We start from the raw sequence: 25,782 nt of genomic DNA, 5'->3' as shown, positions 1-25,782 counted from the left end.
AAAGCCGACGACTGAATGATAAATGGGGACGAGTTTCAAAGGGCGCATTCGCAGTGATGTGTGGTATAAATTTGACGCTGAGAAATACAAAACGCGCAACACGCCATCGAGAGCAGCGTGGCCATCGGCTGGAGTAATCACAGCATGCGAACAAATCCCAATAACGAGGCGATCAAAAATATAGCGATGGCAGCAATGAGGCCGCGAGGGTGGTGGCAGGGGAGTCCGGTCTGGTTGCTTACCTGCAAGGTCGATGCGAGACACAATGCGGGCACCTCGGAGAGGTATTGCCTATCTTTTGACCGGGCAGAGCGGCGAATCACGCTATCGAGGAACACAGTCGGACGGACGCTGCGAGATAGCTAGGCGCCTGGAAAGAATAGTGGGCGAGCAATGGGTGCGGTGGTGTATATAAGCCGAAAGAAGCTGGCTGGAGAGTGACGAAGCAGCGAGAGATCTTTTTGGTCGGGAGAGCCGCAATTGGGATGAGCGAGCCAGACCAGCGCCAGTCCCACCGGCCGTCTAGGGCATCACCTATTAATATTTACTCTCAAACACACGAGACTGCGAAGATGCGCAGAGATCAAATGCAAAGATATAATGCGCACTCTGCCCTCGTAATTGGATGAAGCCCATGCAAAGTCCGTGCACTGCGCACTGCGGCCAACCACGGGTCTTGTATACAGTTATACTACTCTACAACACTGGCTGTCGGGCTATAATATGAAGTTATGAACTGGCTTCGCTGGGTATTTAAATTAATATTCAGTCACTCATGGTTTAGCCAGCGACTTTTCCTGTCGCTAGATTCTCAGGCTTTCTCGTTTCTCACAATCGTTCGCCTCCATGTCGCATTATATTGCGATTAGCCCTATGAGCTTTCACAGTGACCATAGGCACAGCGGAGCCTGGTATTTTGTATGATTACTGCAGCGGCGCGGAATGATGGGTTGCGAGGTATGTCGCAGAATACTGCACTGTCTGTAGTTGCATGCAGCAGATGGTGTATAATGTGTTGACTGGCACTGCACGCACCAGTTTCTATTTCTTAGTAGCCTTGCTTTTACGTTTCTTGAAAACAATTGCTGGTGCTGCTTCCTGGTCTTCACTTTTCGGTAATACAGCTCCAGACAGCTCGAGGGAATCGGGGTCTTCTTTAATTAATCCTGGCTCTGCTTTGCTTAGACCAGCTTCACCTTCAGGAGACTCCTTGACAGCGTCTTCGGTGTCCGGTTCAGGCTTCGTATCTGCATCCTCGTCGCGTTTAACCGTTTTTGTTCTCGAGAGAAGCGCTTCCAAGTCGTCAGTATCCTCGGTGGCCCCAGGATACGAGCGCGTTGCCGAACCCCAGCCCTTTCGCACGTTGCTCTCCAGGGCTGCCTGGGCCTCATATTCCTCGGCTTCGTTCTCTTCATGCTTGCGTTTCCTCACCCCGGTATTGAGCCGGGGCCCTTCTTCGCCCTTTTCGATGCGGGTTATCGAAACAGTCTGCCAGTCCCCTGCAATCGCCATGTCTCTTCGATACTGCTCCGGAACAGCAACGCCCATTTCCACCAGCTGCGAAACCTGCTTTTTGCGATCTTCTGCCGTCGCCTGCCGTGGGATGTTTGAAGATGCCGAAGGTCGGTTTTGCGTCGCATCTGTTTTGGTTGTCGCTGGCGCTGGCTTTCCAGACACTAGACTCCGGAGCCTTTCGACTTCATTCGTGGTTCTCGCGGTATCTCTCTGCTCGCGTTCCTTGTTTCGGTGGATGTCCCTTAGAAATCGCTTCAGGTTCCCTTGGTGTTTGCCGGTGGCTTCATGCTGGGTTTTTTCGAAGGCGGTGTCGCGAATGTAGATTTGGCATTGCTTGCACCAGTATTTGGGCTAGATACAATCAGTAAGAAAAACAAAGCGCCGAACTTAAAGGCAGTAGACATACCGTAGACTTCCAATACTCCGCCATGGCGTCTGCGAGTCTGAATTATGTTGTGATGGAAGAATAATGATGCAGGTCTCGGTGACGTTTGGCGGAGCAGGCGAGAGAGACCCTGACAGATCGGGACTAGCCTGGACGTCCTACAAAGTATAAAGTGTCAAAGTTCAAAGACATTTATCACCACCACATACGCTTAATGAAATTCCAATTATAGGTTTCTAGAATATTTCTATGCGTACTCTCACCTCCCGCGTGCTGTCATCTAACCAAAACCCGACTTGTCGAGTCGAATCAATAAGCTCGACTTCGCGTCTGACAAATTTCCTTCCATCGTCCTTTGTAACCGTCGGTGTGATGGCCTCTTTGCGAGTATTCGGTTGATCGGCAGTGTCTTTTGAAATGGCCTCTTCCTCTTCATCATCTTCATCGTCGCTGTCCCATTCTTCCCCGCCGAGATTAAACTCCTCGACAGGATCCCACTCGTCCGTCTCCCAAATCAAACGAAATCTCAACGGCGCAAAACCAAAGAGGCGAGACACAATTCCCTTGACTCTGTACACGTCAAATGTTCTTGGGATCTCGTATTCGTGTTCGCGCTTCTCCTCGTCTGGACGAGCCCCGGTCTCCAGTGGAGGCGCCGCTTGGCAGTAGAGCTTGAAGTTCACGAGTCGGGCTGCGACAGAGCCTGGTCTCATATTCTTCCCTAAAAATGTATCCGAACGACGCCTTATCGCTGGTTCACCGTATATCTCGCATAACCTTGGATATCGGGGATGTGTGGCAAGAATGCGTTCCTCGTCAGAAGCCGGGAAGGCAGACAGTTCCTTTCCGATCAGCGAAAGATAATATAATTCGCCATTTGTCCGGTCGTTCTGGGTGATCTTGCTATAGTTTAGTGATGTAAGGTTCCCCAGTCGGGCCAGCGTCAGCATGAACGCTTCATCCACGGTCATGGGGTTTTCAGGCAACCCTGTGATGTTTGTAGATGCAATGGCTCTGTCATACAGCGGGTTTCCTGAAATGCGTAGAGACTCAAGGCCAGGGAATATCCTAGGTAGATCATTAATAAAGAGCCACGAATCGATCTGATTGCGCGAAATATCCAATGACGTTAAAGTCTTTGAAAATTCAAATAAGCCTGCCTCTTCGTTGCTGTTAGACTGTGAGGTTATAGTCGTATTTATATCATTGCCGCGAACTGACAACCGTTCAAGATTTGGGATTTGGGCAAGAAGTTTTAGCGAGGATAGGGTCGTAATATCGTTACTTTCAAGCGTGAGGTTGCGCAACGTGGCGGGTAGAGAAGACGAAATGGTTGATATGTGATTTGTGGATATCGTTAAAGATGTTAGGCTCGGAAATTGCATCGTCAAAGATGATATCTGCGTATGAGATAAGCATGTGTTCAAATAAAATTTAATGCCCAATTACCTCTTCAAAGCTCATAAAAGTTTGATCGAGGTGTAGTTCTGATATCCTCTCAAATACCAAACCAGGATGGACCTTTTCAAATCGATTACCACTTCAGGAATCAGTATTGGCTCATTCACACAACGATGGTACTTTATACTCACTTTAGTTTCAAACTCTTCAGCTGCTGCAGCTGCTCACAAATCTCTCGCACATCCTTCCAGCGATAGAGCAAGTTCCGACTGAGATCCAGCTCAGCAATCTTAGGACACGTCTGCTCGATTTTGTCCAATTCCTCACGATAAAGCCGTTTTTGTTCATCATCATCGCGGCCAAAAACACCTGCTACACACTGGTTGTCCAGGAGAACAACCTTGAGGTCTTGCAGCTCGGCAAGCTGCTTTCTGATCTTTTCAAAACCAACCTCTTCTACAACTTTTCCGTTGAACGAGATCAGCTCGTTCATCTGAACCTCATCGTTTCCCGTGGCTTTCCTCTTTGCGAGCTCTTCTTCAAACTCCGAGGCGTACTTTTGACGCAGCGCTTCGAGAAAGCCCTGGGGCTGGTCTATGCGCCGAGTAGGCCGCACAAAGGAAGCAGCTGTCTGTTGTTTACTTATGCCTAGATTGCTGATAAGCATTATAAACAAAAATAGATTGAGAGAGAGAGAGAGAGAGAGAGAGAGAGAACTACATGTGAAATATCTCTTGCCCTTATGCTCCCCCGAATGTTTTCCTCGTACGGGGTCGTCCCATTCGACGCCAAGCCATTCCCCCTCGGTGCCTTTGACTGGGCCAACGTATCGAACAGTGCACAGGGCATTGTCAAATGAAAGGCGCTGGCCTGTGGTATATTTGCGACTCATTTCCCCTAAACTAGCTGGTCGTCAATGACAGGAGCAAGTTTATTGTTGACTGCGAGACTCATCCCGCTGTGAAGTGTACTCGGCCAATCATAGCGCGGCCTGGAATATCATGCAATTATTTTGCCTTTTTCTGCCGCCCAAGTTCGATCATCTTCACCTCCGCAAAGTACCTACAATTCCAACGTTGTCAACAAAGCTCTCGCCATGGATTATCAGGTAAGCAAGACTGATCATTTGTTGACTACCTCAGCATTTGACCCCGATCTAATGTCTCTCTCTCTATATAGAACCGCGCAGGCTCCAAGTTCGGTGGCGGTGGTGTCGCATCGCAATCAGCCAGCAATGCAGACCGACGCGAGCGTCTACGAAAACTCGCCCTCGAGACGATAGACCTCGACAAGGACCCTTATTTCTTCAAAAACCATGTCGGCAGCTTCGAGTGCCGACTATGCTTGACCGTCCACCAAAACGACGGCTCGTACCTCGCACACACCCAGGGCCGCAAGCACCAGACAAATCTCGCCCGTCGCGCTGCGCGAGAACAAAAGGAAGGCAAAGCTGGCCAGGATGGCGTTATGCCGGGCGCCATGGGTGTGCAAGTGAAGAAGAATGTGGTCAAGATTGGTCGACCGGGTTACAAAATCACCAAGACGCGCGATCCGATGACCCGACAGTTAGGACTACTGTTCCAGTTGCAGTACCAAGAGATTACTCCGGGCATAGTGCCCCGAGTGCGGTTTATGTCTGCCTTTGAGCAGAAGATTGACGAGCCGGACAAGAATTTCCAGTATCTCTTGGTTGCCGCCGAGCCATATCAGACTTGTGCTTTCAAGCTTCAGGCTCGTGACATTGATCGCCGTGAAGAGCGATACTGGACTTGGTTTGATGAGGATAGCAAGGAATTTTGGGTCCAGATCATGTTCAAGACGGAGCGTGAAGAGAGATATAGCGGCGTGCCTGGGTTGGCACCTCGTCCCTAGTTGCCTCAGTCCGCACTGGTTTTTTCTTCTTCTCTCTTTCTGGCGTCCTGGGTGGCATGGGATATTTACGTTATGGTTTATTACTGGCATTAATGAGCAATCCTGGGAGTTTATTTTTTGTCAGATCGTTTAAATACTTTATGGAGCGACAAAAGCAATCGACTACCTGACTCGATTTTTTTATATTCAACTTCATCACATTGGCACTGCCATCTGGGTTCGACATAAAATGAAAATGCAAGTAAAATATCAAAGCTAGTCATAAAAAAGACATTTGTTGGTTACCGGCCATATAAGGGACCTCGGTTCGCATGACATGATCGTAAACCTCATTGAACTTTCAAAAAAAAAATCGTATGCAAGAGCGAGACTGGCGGTTTAATCCTTGGTAGGAAATAACGTGTAGGCTTAATTGGCCTGGAATGCATTGAATGCTTTGTATGTATATCCGATAAAAGGAAGACTCATTTCTGCTTCTTGCTCGTCGGGCATTGCGCGGACTTGAGCTCGGTGCGCCGCACTCGTATCCTCCTGTGGGATTTCGTCTATGGGGAAATACGAGACGTCGATGTTGGAGCTGAGCCTGGGTTCGAAAGGTGCCCGGATTTTACGCAATTGGTCCCAAACCACGCCGCGGAAGAATGGGTGGGTTTTGATCTGCGTAGCGCCACCATGCTGTCCACCATCGTTACCAACGCGATGCTCCGGGTCACACAGGAAACTAAAAGTCAAAGTCAGAGACAACCGAGTTTTAATATGGGGCTAAATGAGACCTACCTTCGGATGAGGCCTTCTGATTCTCTTGAGAGTACGAGCTCGTCTGGGAAGTATAGGCACTCCCGCCAGTTCACGATTTTCCGGTAGGTATCGGTGGTATCCTCGGCGCAGAAAGGCGGCCATCCCACGAGACACTCGAACATAATTGCTCCAACGGACCACCAATCACAAAGATAGGTATAACCTTGGCCGTTGAAGATCTCCGGCGCAATGTAATCGGGCGTTCCGACTGTGGAATAGGCCATGGCGCGGCGGGATTTACGCCAGGTGTTGATTTGTCCACGGTTCGACACAGTCAAATTGATGGCATCGGAGAAGAATCCAGAATTCCGGTTCTTGTCTTTGGATGTCGAGTTTTTGAGAAGGTTTTGATAGTAGGCATTGTCGTGCTGTTTCTTGCCTCCGGTAGACAGACCGAAATCCGTGAGCTTAATATGACCACCCCGATCCAACAATATGTTATCAGGTTTGATGTCTCTGGAATTCAGATCAGTTGGAAGTTTCACCAGAATTTGTAAATAAATTGAACGTACCGATGAAGAAAGCCTAGTTTGTGTACAGCTTCAATAGCCATGACAAGCTCGGCCATGTAGAAACGTGTAATGTCCTCTGAGAAGATTTCATATTTGATGAGCATGGTCATAAGATCACCACCCGGTAAGAACTCCATCAGCAAGTATAGATAAGCGTTGTCCTGGAAAGAGGCGTGCAGCTTGACCAACCAAGGGTTATCCTTGGAGTCTGCAAGAATATCACGCTCAGCGCGGACGTGGGCAAGCTGGTCTTTCTTGAACATTTCTGTCTTGATTAACGATTTGAGAGCATAGATCTTGCCGTCGCTCTTGCGTTGTACCAATTTCACTTCACCAAAGGCACCCTTTCCAATGATCTTGATTGTCTGGAAGTTTGATGGAGTTTCCTTGGTACGAAGAAAGCGAAGGAAATCGGCCTCTTTCTTGGCTAGAGCATCGACCTCGGAACGCTTCTTTAGCTCAGGCATGCTGTTGCTGTGCATAAGTTTATCCAGGTTGGCAGATCTATGGTAGGGTGGGATCAGCATTGCAGTTCGTTTAGCCGTGCGAAACGGGACATGTGCTTACCGCATGTTGCGCTCGCGAGCGCGCTCAATATTTTCTTGGAAGAAGACATTGATAAGCTCCTTGGCAGCTTTTCCTCGCTTGTGGACGTTCTCCGAGTACCTTTCAGGGTATCTCTGGAGTTCTTCTTCTTCGCCTGGGGGCTTCGAGGTGCGATTGGGGGCAAGATGACCTCCCTGCTGCGCTTGTTGTTGGGGCCCAGTCGAGCCAGCAGTGCGAGGCCGCTGAGCGGGAGAACCAGAGCGCGGAGCTAGACCGGCTCTTGGGGAAGCACTCAGATCCTGGTTGGAGAACTGCTGGATCAAGCCATTGGTGCCGTCGTTGGCACCGTAAGGTGGGCGGGCTCCGTAGGCTGGCTGGGACGACTGGAGGTTTTGCGGGGGGTACGGTTGCTGCTGCACAGGATAATGGGCCTGCTGAGGATAGGCATTGCCGACAAAGTAGCCCTGCTGCTGCTGCTGCTGCTGAGGATAGGGGTTTCCTTGGGCACCGTGAGGGTCCATGTAGTCCTGGCCCTGGTAGATTGGCTGTGGGAATGTGGAGGGTGTTGTGGGGTACACACGGTTGTTGGCCGCATTGTAGTTCCTGTCGTTGAAGCCAAAGTTCAAGTGCAAGCGATTGTTGTTTGGATCCATGGCGAGGGCTTGACAGGAGAGGCCTGTCAGAGGAAGCGGTGGTGTTGCTCGTGAGGAGTCGAGGCGGAGGGGAGAGAGGGGGGCTCAATGGTTCAAGAGCGAAAAGTGGATGCTGATCCTAGGGCTCGGTCGCACACAACAACGAGATCAGCAGAAAGATACCTATCCAGAGCAACGACAACCGAGAACGAGATGGTTGACACGAGGTTGGACGAGACGAAGAGAAAGTCCAGCACAGCACAGCACACACACACCGACCAAGGGGGGAAAGAGGGACGACGACTTGGTCCGGGCTAGTTGGTGCGACGGCGCAGTGGGGGAGGTCCTTGCAGTATGGACCACAACAAATGGCAGCCCAGAGCTTGTTTTTGGGCGAGACTTCTACTGCGCCGCCCTAAACCTCTAACAACAGGCGGTTCCTGTCTGAGCAAGACGGTAAGAGGAGTGTAACTATCTAGTTAGTATCTACTACCTAAGTATCCAGATGTCGCCTCTCGTTCTCCACCGCATTTTGGACTACGCTCACAGTTTTATTTACAATTCACGCACTTGGTAGTCGGTCTCCACATTGTTGTAGAAACTAGAAGCACCTCAGAGGTTATTATTCTTACTATTGTGATTGGTGTTTTCTCATTCTTGATCCTTCCTGTCCTCTAAACCCTGACTCACGCCGAGTCCAGACCCCTGGCATCATGAAGTTTTACCACCAAGCCGTACTCCGCACTGATTATTGCACGTTTCTCACACTATCTCGATCCCCCAGACTCTACCCAAATTACTTGCACCAAAAAAAAAAAAAAGAACTGGACAAAATGCTAGATGTGCGAGCAGTCAATATAGGGCTTGGCAGTTCCCGAAACGGTATAGCCCAGAATCTGCTTACATAATGTCGGCGCGCCAAGCCTCGAGTTTTTGCGGAGGAAAAATAATTAAGCCAAGTCAAGCAATCAATCACCAGCGTCACCGTCAAGTTTCACCGCGCCTCTTTCATTTGCTGTGGCCGTGCTGCTTCGGTAGCAGCTCTCTGGGATTTGTGGAATCATGGCCGAACCTTCGCCGTCCGCAAACACGGCGGCAAGCAGCCAAAATGCGCCTCCCAAAGCTCCTCCCAAAGCTCCTCCCAAGCCCCAGAACCCGGTCTTCAAGATGATGGGTAAGTTGAGCCTTGAGCTTTTGATCCAGTTACATGGCAAACGCTAACGAGGTACAGGCCTTCCGCGCTTTAGGCTCAGACTGCCGTCGCGCAATTGGATGATCTTTTTAACGATTACCGGATCCTTTACTGCCGCCATAACGTATGACCGTCGGCAAAAGAAACACATCCAGCAGAAATGGTCAGACTTGGTCGCCCACATTGCCAAAGAACCTTTGCCGTTGGAACAAAGCCGAAAACGGCTTACGATCTTTCTATCTGCGCCGCCAGGAGACGGACTTCGACCCGCTCGAGACTACTTTAAAGAATACATCAAGCCTATTCTAGTGTCGGCAGCTTTGGATTATGAGGTCATTGAAGGACGAAAGGAGGGTGAGGTTCGTGCAGGTTTGGCCGACAAAATTCGAAAATACAGACGGCAGGCCGGTGAACAGGGCCATTCGGCGGAAGAGCCAAGCAAAGAGTCGGCGATTGCTGAAGCGCGAGAAAGAATGGGTGTCACAGAGGAGCCCGGGCCTCGCGGAGATATTGTTATTGGGCGTCATACATGGAAGGAATACGTTCGGGGTCTCCATGAAGGCTGGCTCGGTCCTCTAGAGACCTCGCCGCCACCACCACCACAGCCGGCCGCAACAGAACCTGTTCCGAAAGCTGCAGAAACCACTGCAGACGCTACAAGACCTACTGTGGAAACTGTCGATGCCGTAGTCGACATGTTACCGGATACTCCAGTTATCACGACCGAAGATGGGTCACCGTCAGAAACTCCAGATTCAAACAAAGCTCAGGATGAGAATACAGAGACCGAGGAATCGAAAAAGCCAAAAGGACCAACACCTGCGTACATCTCGCCTACGCAATATTCCGCTCAAAGACTTCCTCCTACCATCCCGGCCGCTTTTGAAGCATCCAGCCCCATCCAATTCCCGCATCTCCTGGGCTTTTTGAACACGCCCATTCGTTTATATCGTTACTTGACGAAGCGGCACTTGGCCGATGCAGTAGGCCAAGAGGTAGCAGCTGCTGTCCTCGCCTCTGCCAGCAGACCTTATAACGAGGGCAGTCGCCCTTTCGACGGAATGGCTTTTGACGCTTCCTCCACCGACTCGTCCGATTCTCTATCGCAGACAACCTACGAACAGCAAACCCTTCTTGAACATGAAGAGCAAGAATGGCACAAATCGGTCCGCAAGGAAGCCGAGGATCGGAAATATCAATTGGAGAACGCAAATCCTTCCAGCACAAACGACCCGCATATTACAAAGCTGCTCAACGAAGAGCGAGAGTGGGCCGATGAGGTAGTCATCGACCCTCGCATCGCTTCTCGGATGCATCGTTATATCCTTTCTTCCGAGGAAGAGGCGCGCGCCAATCGCATCGCTAGCGGCCAAGAATGGATTCTGGGTGAGGGCGAGAAGCCAAAGAAGCTTTCTTTCTTGCAGCGTGCCTGGATCAACTATGGCTACGGCGAAGACCCAGAATTGGCCAAGAAGAAGCCCATTATTGGGAACCTGGACAATGAGAATGGAGAGTAAACTAGCTCGGTTTTTTTTTTTTTTCCACCTCTCGTCCGACACGCATCTATGCTGAAAGATTAATTTCCCTCCTGTTCATCATATGTACATTATACATGGCACATGTCGCCGCCTTTTGTACTTTTAGTCATTGCATGTTGGCGCGGAGCCCACCCTTATTATTTATAGAACCTGTGCTCTTTTGACAATGTAATCGATAGAAATCAATGATAATCTCTACATCTTATCTGACTTGACTTTAATGTTCATGTATCATATAACCCAACAGAAGACAATACGTGTTGATACATAGCATTGCACACCAGTTCAAGCCAGATCTAGATACACGATTACAACACTAGTTGACTAGTAGTTACTTCTGTTGACATATATATAGCCTCAACATTCGTCGATTGATTTTGTATTTAATTTGATTTATGCTAAATCTCAAGAACAGCACAAATCGCTCATTTTTTCTAGGTCTTTTATGCCATCTCCCATACTCAAACAATATGATTTCTTCACATCATCACACCAACATTTGCAAACAAAGTAGCAAAACAAAAGAAAAGTAAAATTTCCTTTTCTATATAAGTCCAGCTCACGAGAGTTACCTATATATCCTCCCGTCCTCCGATACTAACTGACAAGACGTTTTCATCCTTCCCGTTGCAATGCTTATAACTTTTTAAGACGAAGCCGTAGTGTTAAAGGCAGAGACCTCGGTCCACCGCTTCTGGGCCGTTTCGATGTAGGCCTGTTTCGTGGCGGCGCTACTTTTCCATTCATCCAGTGTGTCCAGACCAGAAATGGCTGTTTCCATGGTTGTGCTGTCAAGGTCGAGAGTGGAAATAAATTCCTTCTCGGATTCAGCTTTGGCTTCAGGAGTGAGCAACAATCGTGCCGACAGGACGGCCCGGATATGGTTGGCGCTGGTTTTGTGTGATGCCAAATAGGAATCGTTCCATTTCTGAAGATCTGCGGATTTGGGCAAAATAGCCTCGAATTCGTTTAAGACAACATCGGAAATCTTCTCGGGCAGCGGCTCTGAGACATTGTTAAGGGCCAGGCGGAAGCGCAGCAGTTGAACATGCAGAGTCGGATCGGAAGAATCAATGGCATGGGCAGCCAAGAGACATTTCAAGGCAAGCGCGTATTTTTCTAAAAGAAGTTAGCATTGGATCTAAATTGGACCCAACTTCTAGGGTGAGTGTAAAAAAAGGGTACTTACGTCTCCTTATGTAGACCTCAAATCCGGCGGCTTGCACGCGAATGTCTTCGGGGCTGTATTCAAGCAAGGGAGCGAGAAACTTGAGGGAGTCCTTAAGAGGATCAGTTGTCTGAACCAACTTGGTGCCCGTAGGATCGGTGTCTTCCTTCTTGGTTTCGCCATCGGAGCCCTTGGCTGTAGCTGCACTGGCTTTCTTTAAGTCTTGTCGTTCTGCTTCGGCTTTCTCCAGTTTTTGCTGCTCCTTCTTTGCCTTTTTCAACGCCTTCTTCCTGTCTTCGCCCTCGGCTCCGTTGAGACTAGCAAACATGTGGCCATGGGCAAGATCAGGCTGGTCGTGGAGCAGAACATATGCCTTGATCGTAGACAACGCTACTCTTGTGTAGAAAGGATGATCCCTCAGGTGATCTTCCCAACGTACCATACTGACATATGCGCGGATCATACCCTTGCGCAGGGAGAAGCTATGGAAGTCAAACTGGTCCTCTTGCCATACGTCAAAGATATTCTGAACCGCATGGAAACGCTTAAGTGCGAGCCCCAGCCTCTTTTGACGCAGATACGCTTCTCCATCTTCTGTCAAATACCACACACACTGCATCTCATGAAGATCGCCGAGAGCGCCACCGACAGTTTCATTGCGAGTGAATTTGCTCATGTCGTCAAGTGCCAACTCGTTTTGGTTATTACGCAGTCGGTATTTAGCCGCCTTTGTGTTGATATGTCGATCTTTCTCGTCCAGCTTCCTTGCATCTTCCATGATTTCTGCTGCTTTTGAAATGTTACCATAGTGCTTATATATCCTTGCCTTGGTCATGTAATAGTCCACGGACTTGGGGACCAAGTTGATGGCCTTTTCGACATAAGCAAGTGCTTTCTGCAAGTCGCGACTAAGATGGTAGTTGTAGTGCTGAGCCAGGAAGTAGAAAGTAGAAGCCTCGAAATCGGTAGAATCGCCATTGGTCTTGTTATCCGAGGACCCGTTTGGTTGCGCTTTACCGGACGCATATCCCTCGACAAGTTCTTGAACGGTGTCCCGCTTGGCTGGACTGTCGTACAACACCTTGATATTGGCAAATAGCGACGGCACGCCTTTCCGAAGCATCCGTTGGAGGTAGATATCGGCTGCATCCTTGAACTCGTCGCCCTCTAGGAAGTCCAGCGGGATTCGACGAGGAGCGTCACCCCGAGGGTTCTTCTCAGCCCACTCGTCATACACCGCTTTGAGGGATTTGTGGTCGGTAGGAGCAATCTCTTTTGCTTTAATCAAGCTATCATAGTAATTCGAGTTTTCGGAGTTCCTCTCAAGAAGAGCAGTGTAAGCTGCCTCGGCGTCTGCCTTTCGACCCAAGCGGAAAAGGTAATCTGCTCTCATTTCCAGCACTGCGAGCGTGTCCGAACTGCGCTTTCCGGCGGTTTCCAGGTGTTCCAGAGCCCTTTCAAGATCACCTGATTCGGCAATGATGGAGTTCTTATACAAAACAGCTTCCGAATGCTCCATATCCGCCCTTGGGGGCGGTGTCTTCAGAGTCTCTTCAAACGTATTGAGGACATTCTCGGCCTCGGTGAGGTTTCCAGCGAGGTGGTGAGCAATAGCTAATGCGGTCCAGTTTTGTCGTAACGATGGGCGAGATTGAAGCATCGAGCTGCGGCTCTGTATGTAGCCTTGGTAGTCTCGCATCTGCATTTGAAGAAGGGCTAGATCGCGCTGGATAGGCTGGGAATCGGGCTCTAATCTCAGAGCGAACTTGTATGCCTTGATAGCCTCTTCGTAGTTTTTCTCCGCTCTGTAGAGCAAACCAAAGACGTGCCAGCAGACATGCGACTTCATGTCATTTTTCAGTGCGGTCCTCGCTAGAACAAAGGCCTCCTCCAACTGTCCTAAGCAGCTCATGATGAGAGCTTTCATCGCTTGCGTATCGCCATGATTGGGGTTCTTGCGAAGAACCTGGTCTGCGGTCTTGATACCTGTTTAACATAAACCTGGTGGTCAGCTTCGAATACTGCAATGACTGGTCTTTCGCAACGCACCCTTCTTGTACTGTTTGTTCTCGTAGTGGCGCACCACTTGGCGAAACAGCGACGAGTCTTTTGAACCCAATTGAACCATGGCGGGCAACCGCTTTGTGTTTTTCTGTGGCACGACTCCAGCTGCCTTCCAGGAATGAGCCTGATGAGGTTGAATGTGTGGTCCGGTATGTGCGGGGACCGACGTTTCCTCGAGAAAGGCGCTAAGAGTGGTGCGGCGGAGAAACCGCCAGCGGGCGAATAGATGATCTCTATCTCTTGCTCCGGCCTGGTAATAAATATCATATTCCTTCTATGAACAAGTTACAACCAGACTCTCTTCACGATCTGCTTTGCTGACCATCACTACTATTATCAGCTGCATAACCTTGAACGCCTACTAACTGCACCCGATCGACCAACGCCATGTCTGCAGGTAAGTGAGTCAGGTGGAGAGAGATGCCTTTCTGCTTCTTCCACCCCTTAACTATCTACTACCTTTCTGTTTTAACTTCTAAACAATACTTCTTTCTAACTCACTCCTCACAGATCCCGACGGCGACTCTGAAATGCTCTCTTCTTCTGGCTCAGCCTCTCCCACCGGCGCTCGCACGCCAACCTTCAACCCCATATCTGAGCTATCGCCTCCTGGCTCCCAGACGGCATCGCATCACGGAGGCCTAGGCGAGCCGTCTACTATCGGGTCGCCCACTGCTTCGTTCGACCAGCACGGCCGCGCGAACACGTCAAATCCACAACAGCAGCAGCAGCAGCAACAGCCCAAAGAGCCATTTGGGGCATCGTGGAACAACCAGAGAGCGCAGGAGGAATATACTCGTGCGCTAGAGTCGGTTGTTGACAGGGATTTTAGCCTTCGTAAGTTCCAAGAAATCTATACCAGGGTAGTCTGGTGCGATTACTAACGGAAGTCTCTTGACAGAGGAATTTGGGGACCCATTCGACGAGTCAGATCTGCTAGAAGAATCCGTTGGAAAGTAAAGACAGGAGCAAGGATAAGATGCCGATGACCACAAAAACCGTTCATGATCCAATGTACAACACATATGACTCCGTCGATATGGGACGATGATTCCTGGCGACTCAGCCATGAGCAGCAACGAACTGCAGCCATCCTATCGCACAGCCTGGGCGGAAGCACTCATAAAATCTCGCAGGCTACAATCAGAAAGGCTTATTGCAGGTTCCCACGATACTAGCTTACGATCGTGTGCAATCTTGGCGACGTTCCTAAGTTATACTTAATATCAGTTAGACACTTGTGCGCTCGCAACTCAAACAAGCCAAATCGCATGAATGCTCAGTTCAAACAAACATAAATATTTTCGTCTCGTCGTTTTATTTAAAACCCATGAGTCTATCGTAACTATCATTGATTCTATAATTCCAAGAGAAGCTCCGTTGGCACGGCAACGCGTGGTGGACCCGCGTCTTTAGCCTCTGTGCAGCTCGGTTTATTTTGATTGCTTCAACGCCACGATCCACTGCATGGAATAGGCGCAGTATCTCTTATAATTTCGGCAGCTGCCGTCGACTCGTCAGATAAACTGGTATCTTTTTATTGTTGCTTTCGTTTTGGATGCATATTATATTCTAGGCTCCCAGCAAGGCAACGTGAACCAACCAGGGTCAACATTCCTCGCGCTTCATTGTTCTCCAGCACGCATATCGGAGGCACGCGAACCGGAGAAAACTTGATCCGGTGAATTCAAAGGGAAATTGTTTGTTTCTTGCCTACATAGTGGTGCTGGCATTCCACAGTCGCGTGGCTTTCCAGGCATGGAGGATGTGTCGATGATGATGGTCGATTCCCCGGCCATCTCGCACCCACAAACACACACATTCCTGTCAACACGGTATGTTTGCTTGGTTCTAAAACTACTGACTGTTTCCCTCTGGCTTCACCGAGGATGGCAGTCGGGCCTGGAGAGTGCAGGATGCAGCTTAGAGTGGAGGTTTAAAAGATTTATGGCTGACTGGATCCGTTGAATACAGCATTGCACAGGTCACAGATCAAATCAGCTTCACACCCACGGCTGCCGCCAAAAGAACTGTGCCCAGGGCCTGGGAGCGCGTCCCCTCGACAGCGTTTCTGTCGCGTCACAAGTCGCGCAAAATCTGGAAACGGTTCAGGAAAAGCATGGAGTCACTTCGAGGGCGCACAGCAGTCAGCAAAATCGAGGAAAAGGAATTCAAGAGCGAGATCAACGCATCGGCAAATGCAGATTACAGGCGCGTGGTGAAGCGACAGCGCGTGGATGCCGACCATGAGCAAGATGCGCAAACGGAGCGGGGTCGTTCGTTTCTAGAGACCAAATGGGAGTTTGAGATTGGGAAAAGACGACGTGAGTGGATGGATAAATCAACAGAGACTTGTTGTCCGATAGGTTGCTAGGTTACTAATTTTCCCGACTAGGCAAATTGGTCGTCCTCACGCAACAACAACAGGACGGGGAACAATCATTCGACAGCGAAGAAACGCCAAGACAGGTGGACGAACTATTGGAAGAATCGACACGCCTCACCTCGCCAGAAACAGAGCCTTATGCAGCAGCGGGCGTTCTGAGTCAAGACTCTAAGGCCATCCGTGACTTGGACACTTCTCGAGCGTTTGGCAATGCTGTCAACCCCACTATTGAAATCGCGAATAGCGAGGCAGCCGCAGAAATTGCAGAGATCGTCGCGAGACAGGAGCCCAAATTAGTGCGGTCAGCTTTGAGAATGAACTCTCTTGACGGCGAGGACGTTGCCTTGCTCAGCGAGTTTTTGTCGCGCGCTCAAGCCAAACGAGCTGCCAACGCAGCGATGATACCGACCAAGAAGGCAGAGGAAACGACCTCTCTGAACTCGCCGATTGTGCGATCACGGAGAGCGCTCGAGGAGCTCGACAAGAACTCTCCTTCACCACAAAAGAGTCAGCAGGTATCGACTCCTACAAAGGGAATAGATAAAGCGGTAGAGTCACCAACTCCAAAAGCGCTATCCAGCCACGAAGCAAATGAAGACTCTGCTAGAGAGGAATCCTCTCCGACTACACGCCGCCGCAGCACTCGCACGAAGCTGCCAAAAGCGCCTCCTCAGGCACACAGCCAGCGTCCGGCTGTTCCAAATCAGATCCCGGTTCGGCGCGCCAACGGAACAGAATTTGTCTTTTTGCAGCGAACAGAGGCACAGGAACTGGCCCTTGTGACTCGGAAAAACACCCGTCGCAACAAAGGAAACGCCGTGCTGCCCAAGCAGTTCTTGCATAACTGCAAAAAAGGCCGGAGTGAGGATGAAGCTTCACCGCAGCAGTCCCAGGAGGATGGGGAATCCAAAGGACGAGCACCCCGTTCACCCTCTAGATCCAAACAAGTGTGTTGGAGAGATGAGGAACTGGTAGAATATGCGCCGGAGAGGCAGTTTGAGGCCCTTGAACTGCAGTCTCCCGAGAGAAAGACTGGCAAGTCTCGGACTCATGCTTTGCCGGCGACACCCAGCAAGAAAGTACGCCGTGTCAATATGGCTCCTGCTCCGGCAATCTCGAACAACCCTATCATCAAACCGTTGTCTGTTGGCACGCCTATCCCGAAGCGCAAGAAGCTAACTCCAAAGGCACCGAGCACCGATTCTGTGTCAATAAAGCCAGCAGAACCAGCCGTGATCAAGAGCAGTTCAGTGCCTAAGCTGGCCGTGCAAAAGGCTAGCGCTATTCCCAAAAGCAGGAGTTTATTGAAAGCGCCGACATCAATCACGTCTTCCTCTGCAGGGGCAACTCCGGTGGCTAAACGCTTACGAGCAAAGAAGATTCATGCGTAATGTGTTAGGGAGCCAAATTTATGTTCAACTCGATACCCTTTTTTGTTTTGATTATATTTTTTATTCATTGTGAATAATAGCATCTGATTCAATCTGTTTCTTGCAATCTTCGCAAATAGCAATCATGTACTCTGTAGCAACATTAAATCTCTCCGCAAAAACCCGCAGTTTCCATTCCATCTTCTACAATATCCATCTCGCTGTAGCAACATTAAATCTCTCCGCGTAAAATCCGCAGTTTCCATTCCATCTTCTACAATACCCATCTCGATGGGTCAAGCTTCTTCCCATTATCGTTTTTATCATATCTCCAGTCTGGCTTTTTGGCTACCAGGCCCCAGTAATACCAAATGTTATCACGCCATTCGTCCTCACCGTTTTCGTCCTCACCGTCCTGCTTAGGACTACATGCGTGGAACCTAGTTATTACCCTGTTCACGGAAGAAATATGCATTAGCTTGTGTTAATTAGAAAAAATTCTAGAAATATCACTTACACCTTCTTTTTCTCTCTCATCCAACGAATTTTCGATATGTCATCCTCATAGTTGTTGATCCCTTTGTCAAGGCAGTCACTGTGAATGTCATTAACAGAAAACCCTCCAAAAAAAAAAAAAAAAAAAAAAAAAAAAAAGGCTAAGGCTGGTTAGCCATACAGGAGTGTCGCCTTCAAGGCCTGTCGAATCTCATCTCGCTCAGGTAATGATAGTTGCCAGAATGAATCCTCGGTGAGAGAGACGCCTGGGTATTTCTGAACAAGTAAATACAGAATATATCCTCCTGGCACAAGCCCCGAGTCATTCTGCTTTGACTTTTTGTAGCCGTAAAGTTTTAGACTAGAATGACTGTTATGCTTATGTAGGGTTGTCAGAGCCCAAAGCTGATTAGCAGGTGCATGAGGCAATTTATCAGTGGCTTGTGCCTTTCTTTCCGAGGGGGGTAAAAACTCTGTGCTGCGGCGTGGAACTCTAGAGAGTAAGTAAGAAAATGATTTCCTGAGATATATGGGGAGACACTTTACTGCATGTAAATTATCATCAAAGCTGTTTCGTCGGGGTTGTCTGTGTTGTTGCATTCAAACATTGCCTCTGATTCCGAAACAAGTCCCATTGAAAACTCCCAGTTTGTTGCTAGACGAGGCCGTTCATACTGCTTTTTGCCGAGCTTCCATGTGCCGGCGATGAACTTTGATTCGGGATCTTTGTACTTGAAATCTATCGCTTTCCCCTCCCAGGCAGAGGAAAAGCAAACGGGGTCGTCATAACCAGAGCCGTCGTCCGCCATTTTTTGCTAGATGAGCTAGTTTCATGTAAATTGCCTGCTATTCTCGATTCGATTAGTCCCGGAAATGATAACGCAGCTGATAACAGTACGTAGTGGCAAGTGCTGGCCAGCAAGTGATCGGCGTCACACAGAGCGTATCGAGAAGAGAGTTCACCGTGCCATCGTCCCCGCCTTTTGACTCGGCGGGGCCCACACAGAAAGAAGAACCCGCTTCGTCTTCCTTCGGCTTGATCAATTATTTTCCGGGTTTTTGGACAACGCCCGTCAGTCCTGGCTTGCCTGCGCATTCTGCTCCTCGAATATTTTCCGGCTGCACTCCGAGTTTTATACCTATTCTATCATCTGCAGGTCATTGCGCGCCATTGGAAGAAAGTGGGAGGGGGGAAAAGACTTTGGATAGACAGGATTAGTATCAGCAGCGATACAACATGAGCGCGGAGCAAAACAACGTTCCCGACGCATGGGAAACAGACTGGGAAATGCTGGCAGACGTATGCTACTGCTTCTAGCTCCTCGCAGTGGCCTTCAATTGCTAACGTGAAAGCAGAAGCAGGACCAGACTCCCGAATCCGCCGACAAGAAAGTGTCTTCAAAGGTAACCAAAGCGCAACGTAGGGCTGCGCAGGCGGAATTCAATAGACAACTATGGGCTGAAGCGTATGTCTAGCAAAATCAGACCAAACCAAATGCAACACGGCTGCCATGCTGACAGCCCATTGATTCCAGGGATGCTCCGCAAACATTCCACTACCTCGAGTCCAAAGCAGATGTCGTCCCGCTCAAGCAGGAATTCAAGCCTGCAGTCACCGTGCTGAGTCGCAGACCGCAGATGGCCTCGAGGAACGGAGACGCTGCCACGGCCGGCCTTTCGGCCTTGAATCTTGGACCAGATGGGAAAGAATTGTACGACTCTGACGAAGAAGCGAATAAGGCCCCGGAGATGACGCCGGAAGAACGACACGCTAAAGCTTTGAAAGACCGGGAAGAGAAACAGCGCAAGTACGAAGAAGTTCGTGAAAGGCTATTCGGGAATTCTTCGACTCCGGGTTCTGGCGCCTCATCACCCGGTGGCACACCCCCGCCATCCAGACATCAGAGCAGCGGCGGTGAAGGGAACCGTGGTCGAGGACGCAATCGAGGCGGTGGGAGAGACAGGGATAACAGCAATCGCGAGAAACGAGACTCTCCAGGAGCCAGTAATAATAATATGGGCAAGCAAAGACAACTATACGACCCAAACTACGCTGCCAAATCAAATTCAACATATCTACAACGAAGAGATCGTCCACAACAATCTTCTACAGAAAGATCCGATACCGAGCAACAAGTCCCCAAGCAGCCTATCAGAAACCCCAGAGGCCCCGATAGCAACGGACGCGGCGGGTTTGGTTTTGGCCCTCGTGGAAGAGGAGCTTAAATTTTTGATTCGTCAGAGTATCAAAGAAATCATGACGAACCATTGTGAAGAAATACGGCACTGTTTAGTGCATTTATGAGTCGTTGTTTGTTTGAGCGCATTCTACGCAACCGTTAGCAAGAGCTCCCACGCACGCCTCGCCGACTTACCAAAATACCGCACATAGTTGTCCAAGTAGACTTCGTCACTACTTGTGGTCGCCTTGACATGCTCGTTTTCTTCAACTGCCTGGACCCAATTGGCCCATCGCGCGCCCATTTCGGATTCTGACCAACCACGAAACGGTTTCAACACGCGACTCAGCCGAAGGATCCAAGGTGCAATTTGAATGTCAACATATGACATGGCAGGGCCTAGGAAAAACGGTCCTTGGGCGTGCGAAGCATTAACAAGCTTCGCAATATGGACTTTGAACTCCTCGGCGGTAGCCCTTTGTTTCAAAGGATCCTTTTCCAACAAAAGCTTGTAGAAACTCGGAATGATGGACCGCCCGATCTATTCACTGTTAATAAGTGGCTCATACCACATCAGAATCAAGTGGGTAAAAAAACGAACATGGTCAGCCCAGAGACGGCAATGAGCCCGCAGCTTTGCATCCCCCGGTGGGAGAAGTGGAATGCCTACGTCGACATCCTCCAGCTAGAATAATACTGCGTGAGACGCGTCGTGCCGCTAAGGTGAATAGCACACTTACATATTCGAGAAGCACGTTGCTCTCGTAACAGCCCCAACTGCCATCTCGGAGAGATGGGACTGGGCCGCGAGGGTCTACTGCCAGCAGCAAGTCGGGCTTCTTGATTTGCGGGTCTACCTCTATATATTGATAAGGAATACCTTTCATTTCCAATGCTATCCAAACCTTTTGGACGAAAGGACTGGAATTCACTGTTATTATTTGATGCATAAGAGTTGGAATTGAGATAATATCAACTTGCCAAGAACAATTTCCATATAGTTTGAGGTCGCACTCTTTTGAACGCTTCTTCACGGTTAATTGCGCTTGTCCTGTCGCCATATTGTGATATATTGTTGGTTGTGTTTGCTTTTGCTGCTGGTCAGCCATGCAAACTCGTCTGTCATTTTTGACCAATAGAAATTAAACATACCTCATCTTTTTTCTCTTTGCTGACTTTGACCAAGTGCCTGTGCACGCTGTTCTTCTTTACTCGGTCACTCTCATCTAGCGTATGTCTGTGACCTCCTCCAATACCGTCTGTCTTTCCATTCCCACCATTACCGTTGACTCGCTGGATAGTATAATATTTCTGACCCCTGGAGCCTGGATGCGCTGTAGGTAGAGTTGGGTTGGGAGCTAAGATACCAAAGGGCTGCTGCTGCTGGCCCTCTCCGCGCGAATGCGCTCCATTTACGAAGAATGCTGCAGCTGCCGTTGAATGGCTAACTGTCGACAACATATCGATCGATTCCCCGAGCTCGGAATCGGCAGTCGGTGTAGTGCCAGGGTAGTGCTCGGTGATTTTGATCTTGACGTCGCATAGATCACGCTCTCGAGCGGTTCGCTTCCGCTTCTTTTTGTTGGGATCATCAGACTTGGGGGTGCCCGGAGGTCGTCCTTTCAGCCGACAGTCCCAGTAGTGAGAAACAAAGGGCTTGCGTTTATATTTCTGAGTGGACCGGTGAGAATAGACATTGTCGACGTGGGGGAAGTATGTTTTGAATCTATGAAAAGTCAACAAAAAACAACCCTAATAGTAGCAATTTTTTTAACACTGCAAAGCTGCCAGCTGGTGGAATTGGGAGTATATACTGTTCTTCGGTCAGAGTGATCGGCTCATCAACATTGAAAAGCCGCTCCCGCCATGCATCAAGATCAGGCGGGTTGGGCACTATCTTCATGCTCCCAAAATGGCTATCTTTACTTTCCATCACGGCACCAGGGCTGCCGGAAAGAAAGCTGACGGCCTCTTGGGACTGCACAGTCGACGCGTGGTTGGCAATTGCTTCACCCATAGACGGAATCAGCGGGGGGATCCAGCTAAGCTCGCCGACGTCATCTGCTGTGACTCGTGACGATGCTAGAGCGATGCTCCTCTGCACCGGCTGATTTGGTCCCATGTGCGTGGTGTTTGAAGTACTAGTAGTAGTATTCACACCCTGAGCCGAGCGAGGTGGAGGAGGCGCTTGATACCGAGGATTATTGGCATTGTTGTCGCGCGGATCAAAATTCCCTGGCCGAGGTGGCTGCACAACTGACTGCTGAGTAAGGGGCTATTATGAGATATAGTCATACAAGCAATTTAATTCGTTTTGGATACTCACAAAGGTTGTCGTAGCAGGCATGCCGTGTTCTATAGAGCGCGAGAAGCCTTGGAACGGCTGCGGATCATTGTGGTCAAACCCGGACGGCAACGTCGAGCCCAGGGACAAGCTGCCCGGCAGGTCCTGTAGCCCGGAACTGTCCATATTTTAGAATGACTCTTTCTCCCAGCGTCTTGGTATCTGGGTGGTTTGGGCTGCAGTGCTGCTTATTATTCAGAAAGCGGATGCTGTTGAAGCGGCACTGGATTTTCGGCCCGGAGATTGGCGAATCGGCATGGATCAACAATCATCCGCTGATCTAAATCTGTTTGCCATGTGGGATGAAGCCGAACCACATCCACGACCATCCTGAGAAACTAACAAATACATGCAATGAGTAACATGAAATCTCCAGCATCAGACTAAAATGTGAAATTAACAACAGAAATATCGATCAATCGTTCATGTGAAATCTTTCAGTGGATAGGAAAGTAACGAGGATCCTTACTTCATACCGTTAGCGCGGTTTGTAAGTTAGATATCACCTAACGAGAAACGTTCAACAACGAGGGCTTGTATCGTTGATAATACCAGATACCAGAAGATGTGACAAGATACGTCTTTGCTCTAGCTACGGTTTTAACCGCATTGCCCAGGTGTCACCGCGTGGAGGCGCAAAGTCCGATTTCAACACCCATCCTCCTCTTTCGAAACTCTTATAGAGCCAATACCCCAGCCCGAATTGGCCCTTATGGTTGGGTCCGCCCAGGACACCCTGCAGCGTTCGGCCATACGGCCTACTAGTCAGCAGGGACCTGTTTGAAACTTGCCCATGAAGGAACCAATTTTACAAACAGCAAAGATACAGGAGATACCACAAACCACCATACGCACCAATTGGCCTTATGGTTGGGTCCGCCCAGGACACCCTACAGCGTTCGGCCATACGGCCTACTAGTCAGTAGGGACCTGTTTGAAACTTGCCCATGAAGGGAACAATATGGCGCCAGAGGGTTGGAGTGGGAGAGAGGGAGTGGGAGAGAGGGAGCGGGAGAGGGTTTTCAATGACGGTCAGGTGAAACCCATTGCAGCTCGTTGTTGTCTGCGACGGGGCTCTTAATGGCTTCGTCAACAAGGTACAAGAAACACTCTCGGAGGGAAACGGTGCCGTTTGATCGATCACCAATTGCATCATGCTGAATTGGGTCTGAATAGTACAGAACCCAACCGGACGATGTCCTCTCCTGCTTCAAGAAAATTGTTTCCTTGTAGGTCGTGTGGAAGCCGCACTTCACTTTATAAATTTTCATATAAAGTGCAATTTGGCCTAGAAACCCGAATTAGTGTGAACAGATGCTGGTTGCTATGCTTTCCCCCTTACCAAGCACGTGTCTGAGGTGTAAAATTTTCCCCGAAGCATGACCCAGATGGTGATCCCTCACCCAAAAGACCTTCGCCTTCCCTACTCCCGCCAAGGTATCTCCGACTTTGATGGCAAGGTCTGGCGTCGACCTGTCGATTGGCACGACGTCGGTCGCCCTGAAGTCGGTGACCTGGGCATGTCTGCCCGTCACGGTGCAGATTGCCGTGACAGGCTCTCCGAGGTGTGCTCTGAATTTGCCCTGAAGGGCGGCCTCGTCTCCTGTGTCCGTCTGGTCCTGGTCGAGATTCCAGGGCTTTGATGTCTTGCCCTTGTACGTCAAGACATGGGTATATTGAGCCCAATTTATTCCAGCACAAAAAGAGTGGACGTCATTTTCGAAATTCGTCCAAGGACTAATCGTCCCAACAAAGTGGATGTTGTGGAGGGCGGAGCTTTTGGTGTGGTGGTTTCCCACCAAAACATCAGGCAATGGCGCCTGGGCCACGGCTAAGGGTCGTTGCGCTACTCCAGATGGCATTTTGTTGGAAGGCCTAGATGGAGATGTTAGGCAAATATTGGAAGTAGGATAGTCGAGGACCTCTTCAAACCAAGCAAGGCTTTCAGAAGTAACTTACAGGGGAAAGATTTGTCGAATCTGGTCATCAACAGAAAAAAGGCTTGAAGAGGAAAGACAGGACTCGAATCTCTGGAAGTGAGGAAGGCACACAAAGGGTAGGACCTATATCAAAACCATAGGCGGCCCACTCAGAAACTTCCCCAGCCTCTTAATGGCGCACCTGGTCAGGGATCATGCCTCTGGCAGTGTAAACACGCAGAGTGGGACCTATCTCAGCAGGTGACCTTCTTGAAGTCTTTCCCAGCCATTTATATTTTGTATATCTAAATACGGAACTGGTACATCAAGAATAGCATATATATTAATATAATAAGTAATCTTTTGAATTCCTAGTCACGTAATGTATAACCAGTCTACATATATAGATGCTCTAAAAATATTGGTATGGCACTTTGCCATGTTTTCACATCCATCAATGGCGCTTGAGACACATCCAAAGTACTTTGTGTTATTTCATAAAGTGTTTTGCCAAGGGGTCTAAATGCAGATGTTAGGCAAATTTGGGAAGAATGGGTTCAAACCTAGCAAGGTTTGCAGGAGCAGCTTACAGATGAATTGTCCGTCGAAGCTGGTGGCCAAGAAAAGAGGGAAAGCAGGATTCAATATTCCGGAAATGGCAAACCCACAAAGGGTGGGCCGTTGGAGTACTCTCCTTAATGAAGCACTGGTCAGGATTCATGTCTCTGAATGAGAAACACACAGAGTGGGACCTGTTCAGCATTTGAACTCATCAGGTGACCTACTGGAAGCCTTCCCCAGCCACTCCCTGAAACACCAGTCTGGACGCTCTAAAAAGACTGATGTAGAACTTGGTTACATTTTTATATCTAAATGACACCTAGAAGAAACTAAAAATAAATAGCTCCGGCATCTACACGTAAGAGCCTTAGGCAGAGGTCATTGCAGCCGATGTCAAAAGACATACGCTGGTGGAACAATATTTAGCCAAGTGCACAGCATCAATTCGCACAATAAATAGTCAGCATTTTCATTTTCATCGATAGGGGCAAGTAACAATAGAAGAAATTTGGGGTTCCCGGATACCGTCAAAACACCACCAGGAGACGTTTCAGGGGGTTTTGACACCGTATTTTATTTGGAGACGTTTCTTAAAAACTACACATGCTCTACTATAGTTTTATAGAGATGTATATAATTTATCAGATATCTTAAAATATCAAAATACCTTAAAATATAAAGATAAAAATTATTATTATATATTATTCTTATACTATTATAGTATTAAGATACTATAGAAACTTATTGTTATTATTCTTGTTATTATATATATATACATATATATAAGAGGGTGGTATTAAGATATATTACTCTTTCTCCCAGCGTCTTGGTGTCTGTGTGGTTTGTGGCTTGGGCTGCAGTGTTGCTTATTATTCAGAAAGCGGATGTCCGTTTGAAGCGGCAC

The 25,782-nt window shown here is 49.0% G+C and overlaps 10 protein-coding genes across 10 annotated transcripts; 4 read left to right on the top strand and 6 right to left on the bottom strand.

Annotated features, from left to right (window-relative positions):
* Nucleotides 1-1,041: 1,041 nt before the first annotated feature.
* TRUGW13939_02888 (uncharacterized protein) lies at nt 1,042-4,193 on the bottom strand (the record flags this gene model as incomplete). Its single annotated transcript, XM_035486075.1, has 4 exons — nt 1,042-1,866; nt 2,164-3,300; nt 3,350-3,440; nt 3,493-4,193. The coding sequence occupies 4 exons, from the start codon at nt 4,191-4,193 to the stop codon at nt 1,042-1,044; spliced, it is 2,754 nt and encodes a 917-aa protein (XP_035341968.1).
* Nucleotides 4,194-4,397: 204 nt separating this feature from the next.
* On the top strand, nt 4,398-5,173 carry TRUGW13939_02887 (uncharacterized protein; the record flags this gene model as incomplete). The annotated part of the gene is made up of 2 exons (XM_035486074.1): nt 4,398-4,409; nt 4,481-5,173. The coding sequence occupies 2 exons, from the start codon at nt 4,398-4,400 to the stop codon at nt 5,171-5,173; spliced, it is 705 nt and encodes a 234-aa protein (XP_035341967.1).
* Nucleotides 5,174-5,581: 408 nt separating this feature from the next.
* TRUGW13939_02886 (uncharacterized protein) lies at nt 5,582-7,682 on the bottom strand (the record flags this gene model as incomplete). The annotated part of the gene is made up of 4 exons (XM_035486073.1): nt 5,582-5,894; nt 5,951-6,427; nt 6,484-6,987; nt 7,051-7,682. The coding sequence occupies 4 exons, from the start codon at nt 7,680-7,682 to the stop codon at nt 5,582-5,584; spliced, it is 1,926 nt and encodes a 641-aa protein (XP_035341966.1).
* A 1,041-nt stretch (nt 7,683-8,723) lies between these two features.
* Nucleotides 8,724-10,370, top strand: TRUGW13939_02885 (uncharacterized protein; the record flags this gene model as incomplete). The annotated part of the gene is made up of 2 exons (XM_035486072.1): nt 8,724-8,835; nt 8,893-10,370. The coding sequence occupies 2 exons, from the start codon at nt 8,724-8,726 to the stop codon at nt 10,368-10,370; spliced, it is 1,590 nt and encodes a 529-aa protein (XP_035341965.1).
* A 667-nt stretch (nt 10,371-11,037) lies between these two features.
* Nucleotides 11,038-13,687, bottom strand: TRUGW13939_02884 (uncharacterized protein; the record flags this gene model as incomplete). Its single annotated transcript, XM_035486071.1, has 3 exons — nt 11,038-11,510; nt 11,581-13,545; nt 13,609-13,687. 3 exons carry the CDS (start codon nt 13,685-13,687, stop codon nt 11,038-11,040), a joined length of 2,517 nt encoding a protein of 838 aa, XP_035341964.1.
* A 323-nt stretch (nt 13,688-14,010) lies between these two features.
* Nucleotides 14,011-17,400, top strand: TRUGW13939_02883 (uncharacterized protein; the record flags this gene model as incomplete). The annotated part of the gene is made up of 6 exons (XM_035486070.1): nt 14,011-14,020; nt 14,134-14,460; nt 14,525-14,579; nt 15,380-15,458; nt 15,608-15,947; nt 16,019-17,400. 6 exons carry the CDS (start codon nt 14,011-14,013, stop codon nt 17,398-17,400), a joined length of 2,193 nt encoding a protein of 730 aa, XP_035341963.1.
* Nucleotides 17,401-17,653: 253 nt separating this feature from the next.
* Nucleotides 17,654-18,683, bottom strand: TRUGW13939_02882 (uncharacterized protein; the record flags this gene model as incomplete). The annotated part of the gene is made up of 4 exons (XM_035486069.1): nt 17,654-17,819; nt 17,897-17,974; nt 18,056-18,367; nt 18,421-18,683. The coding sequence occupies 4 exons, from the start codon at nt 18,681-18,683 to the stop codon at nt 17,654-17,656; spliced, it is 819 nt and encodes a 272-aa protein (XP_035341962.1).
* Nucleotides 18,684-19,111: 428 nt separating this feature from the next.
* TRUGW13939_02881 (uncharacterized protein) lies at nt 19,112-20,100 on the top strand (the record flags this gene model as incomplete). Its single annotated transcript, XM_035486068.1, has 3 exons — nt 19,112-19,174; nt 19,231-19,340; nt 19,410-20,100. 3 exons carry the CDS (start codon nt 19,112-19,114, stop codon nt 20,098-20,100), a joined length of 864 nt encoding a protein of 287 aa, XP_035341961.1.
* Nucleotides 20,101-20,173: 73 nt separating this feature from the next.
* TRUGW13939_02880 (uncharacterized protein) lies at nt 20,174-22,524 on the bottom strand (the record flags this gene model as incomplete). Its single annotated transcript, XM_035486067.1, has 7 exons — nt 20,174-20,202; nt 20,250-20,595; nt 20,656-20,739; nt 20,795-21,142; nt 21,207-21,780; nt 21,830-22,329; nt 22,381-22,524. The coding sequence occupies 7 exons, from the start codon at nt 22,522-22,524 to the stop codon at nt 20,174-20,176; spliced, it is 2,025 nt and encodes a 674-aa protein (XP_035341960.1).
* An 896-nt stretch (nt 22,525-23,420) lies between these two features.
* Nucleotides 23,421-24,534, bottom strand: TRUGW13939_02879 (uncharacterized protein; the record flags this gene model as incomplete). The annotated part of the gene is made up of 4 exons (XM_035486066.1): nt 23,421-23,686; nt 23,741-24,273; nt 24,358-24,461; nt 24,520-24,534. The coding sequence occupies 4 exons, from the start codon at nt 24,532-24,534 to the stop codon at nt 23,421-23,423; spliced, it is 918 nt and encodes a 305-aa protein (XP_035341959.1).
* Between the last annotated feature and the right edge of the window lie 1,248 nt (nt 24,535-25,782).

The sequence above is a fragment of the Talaromyces rugulosus genome, chromosome II (assembly GCF_013368755.1).
Source record: "Talaromyces rugulosus chromosome II, complete sequence".
NCBI lineage: Eukaryota > Fungi > Ascomycota > Eurotiomycetes > Eurotiales > Trichocomaceae > Talaromyces > Talaromyces rugulosus.
The sequence above is the reverse complement of the archived record's forward strand: the minus strand, read 5'-3'. Positions and strand labels throughout refer to the sequence as shown.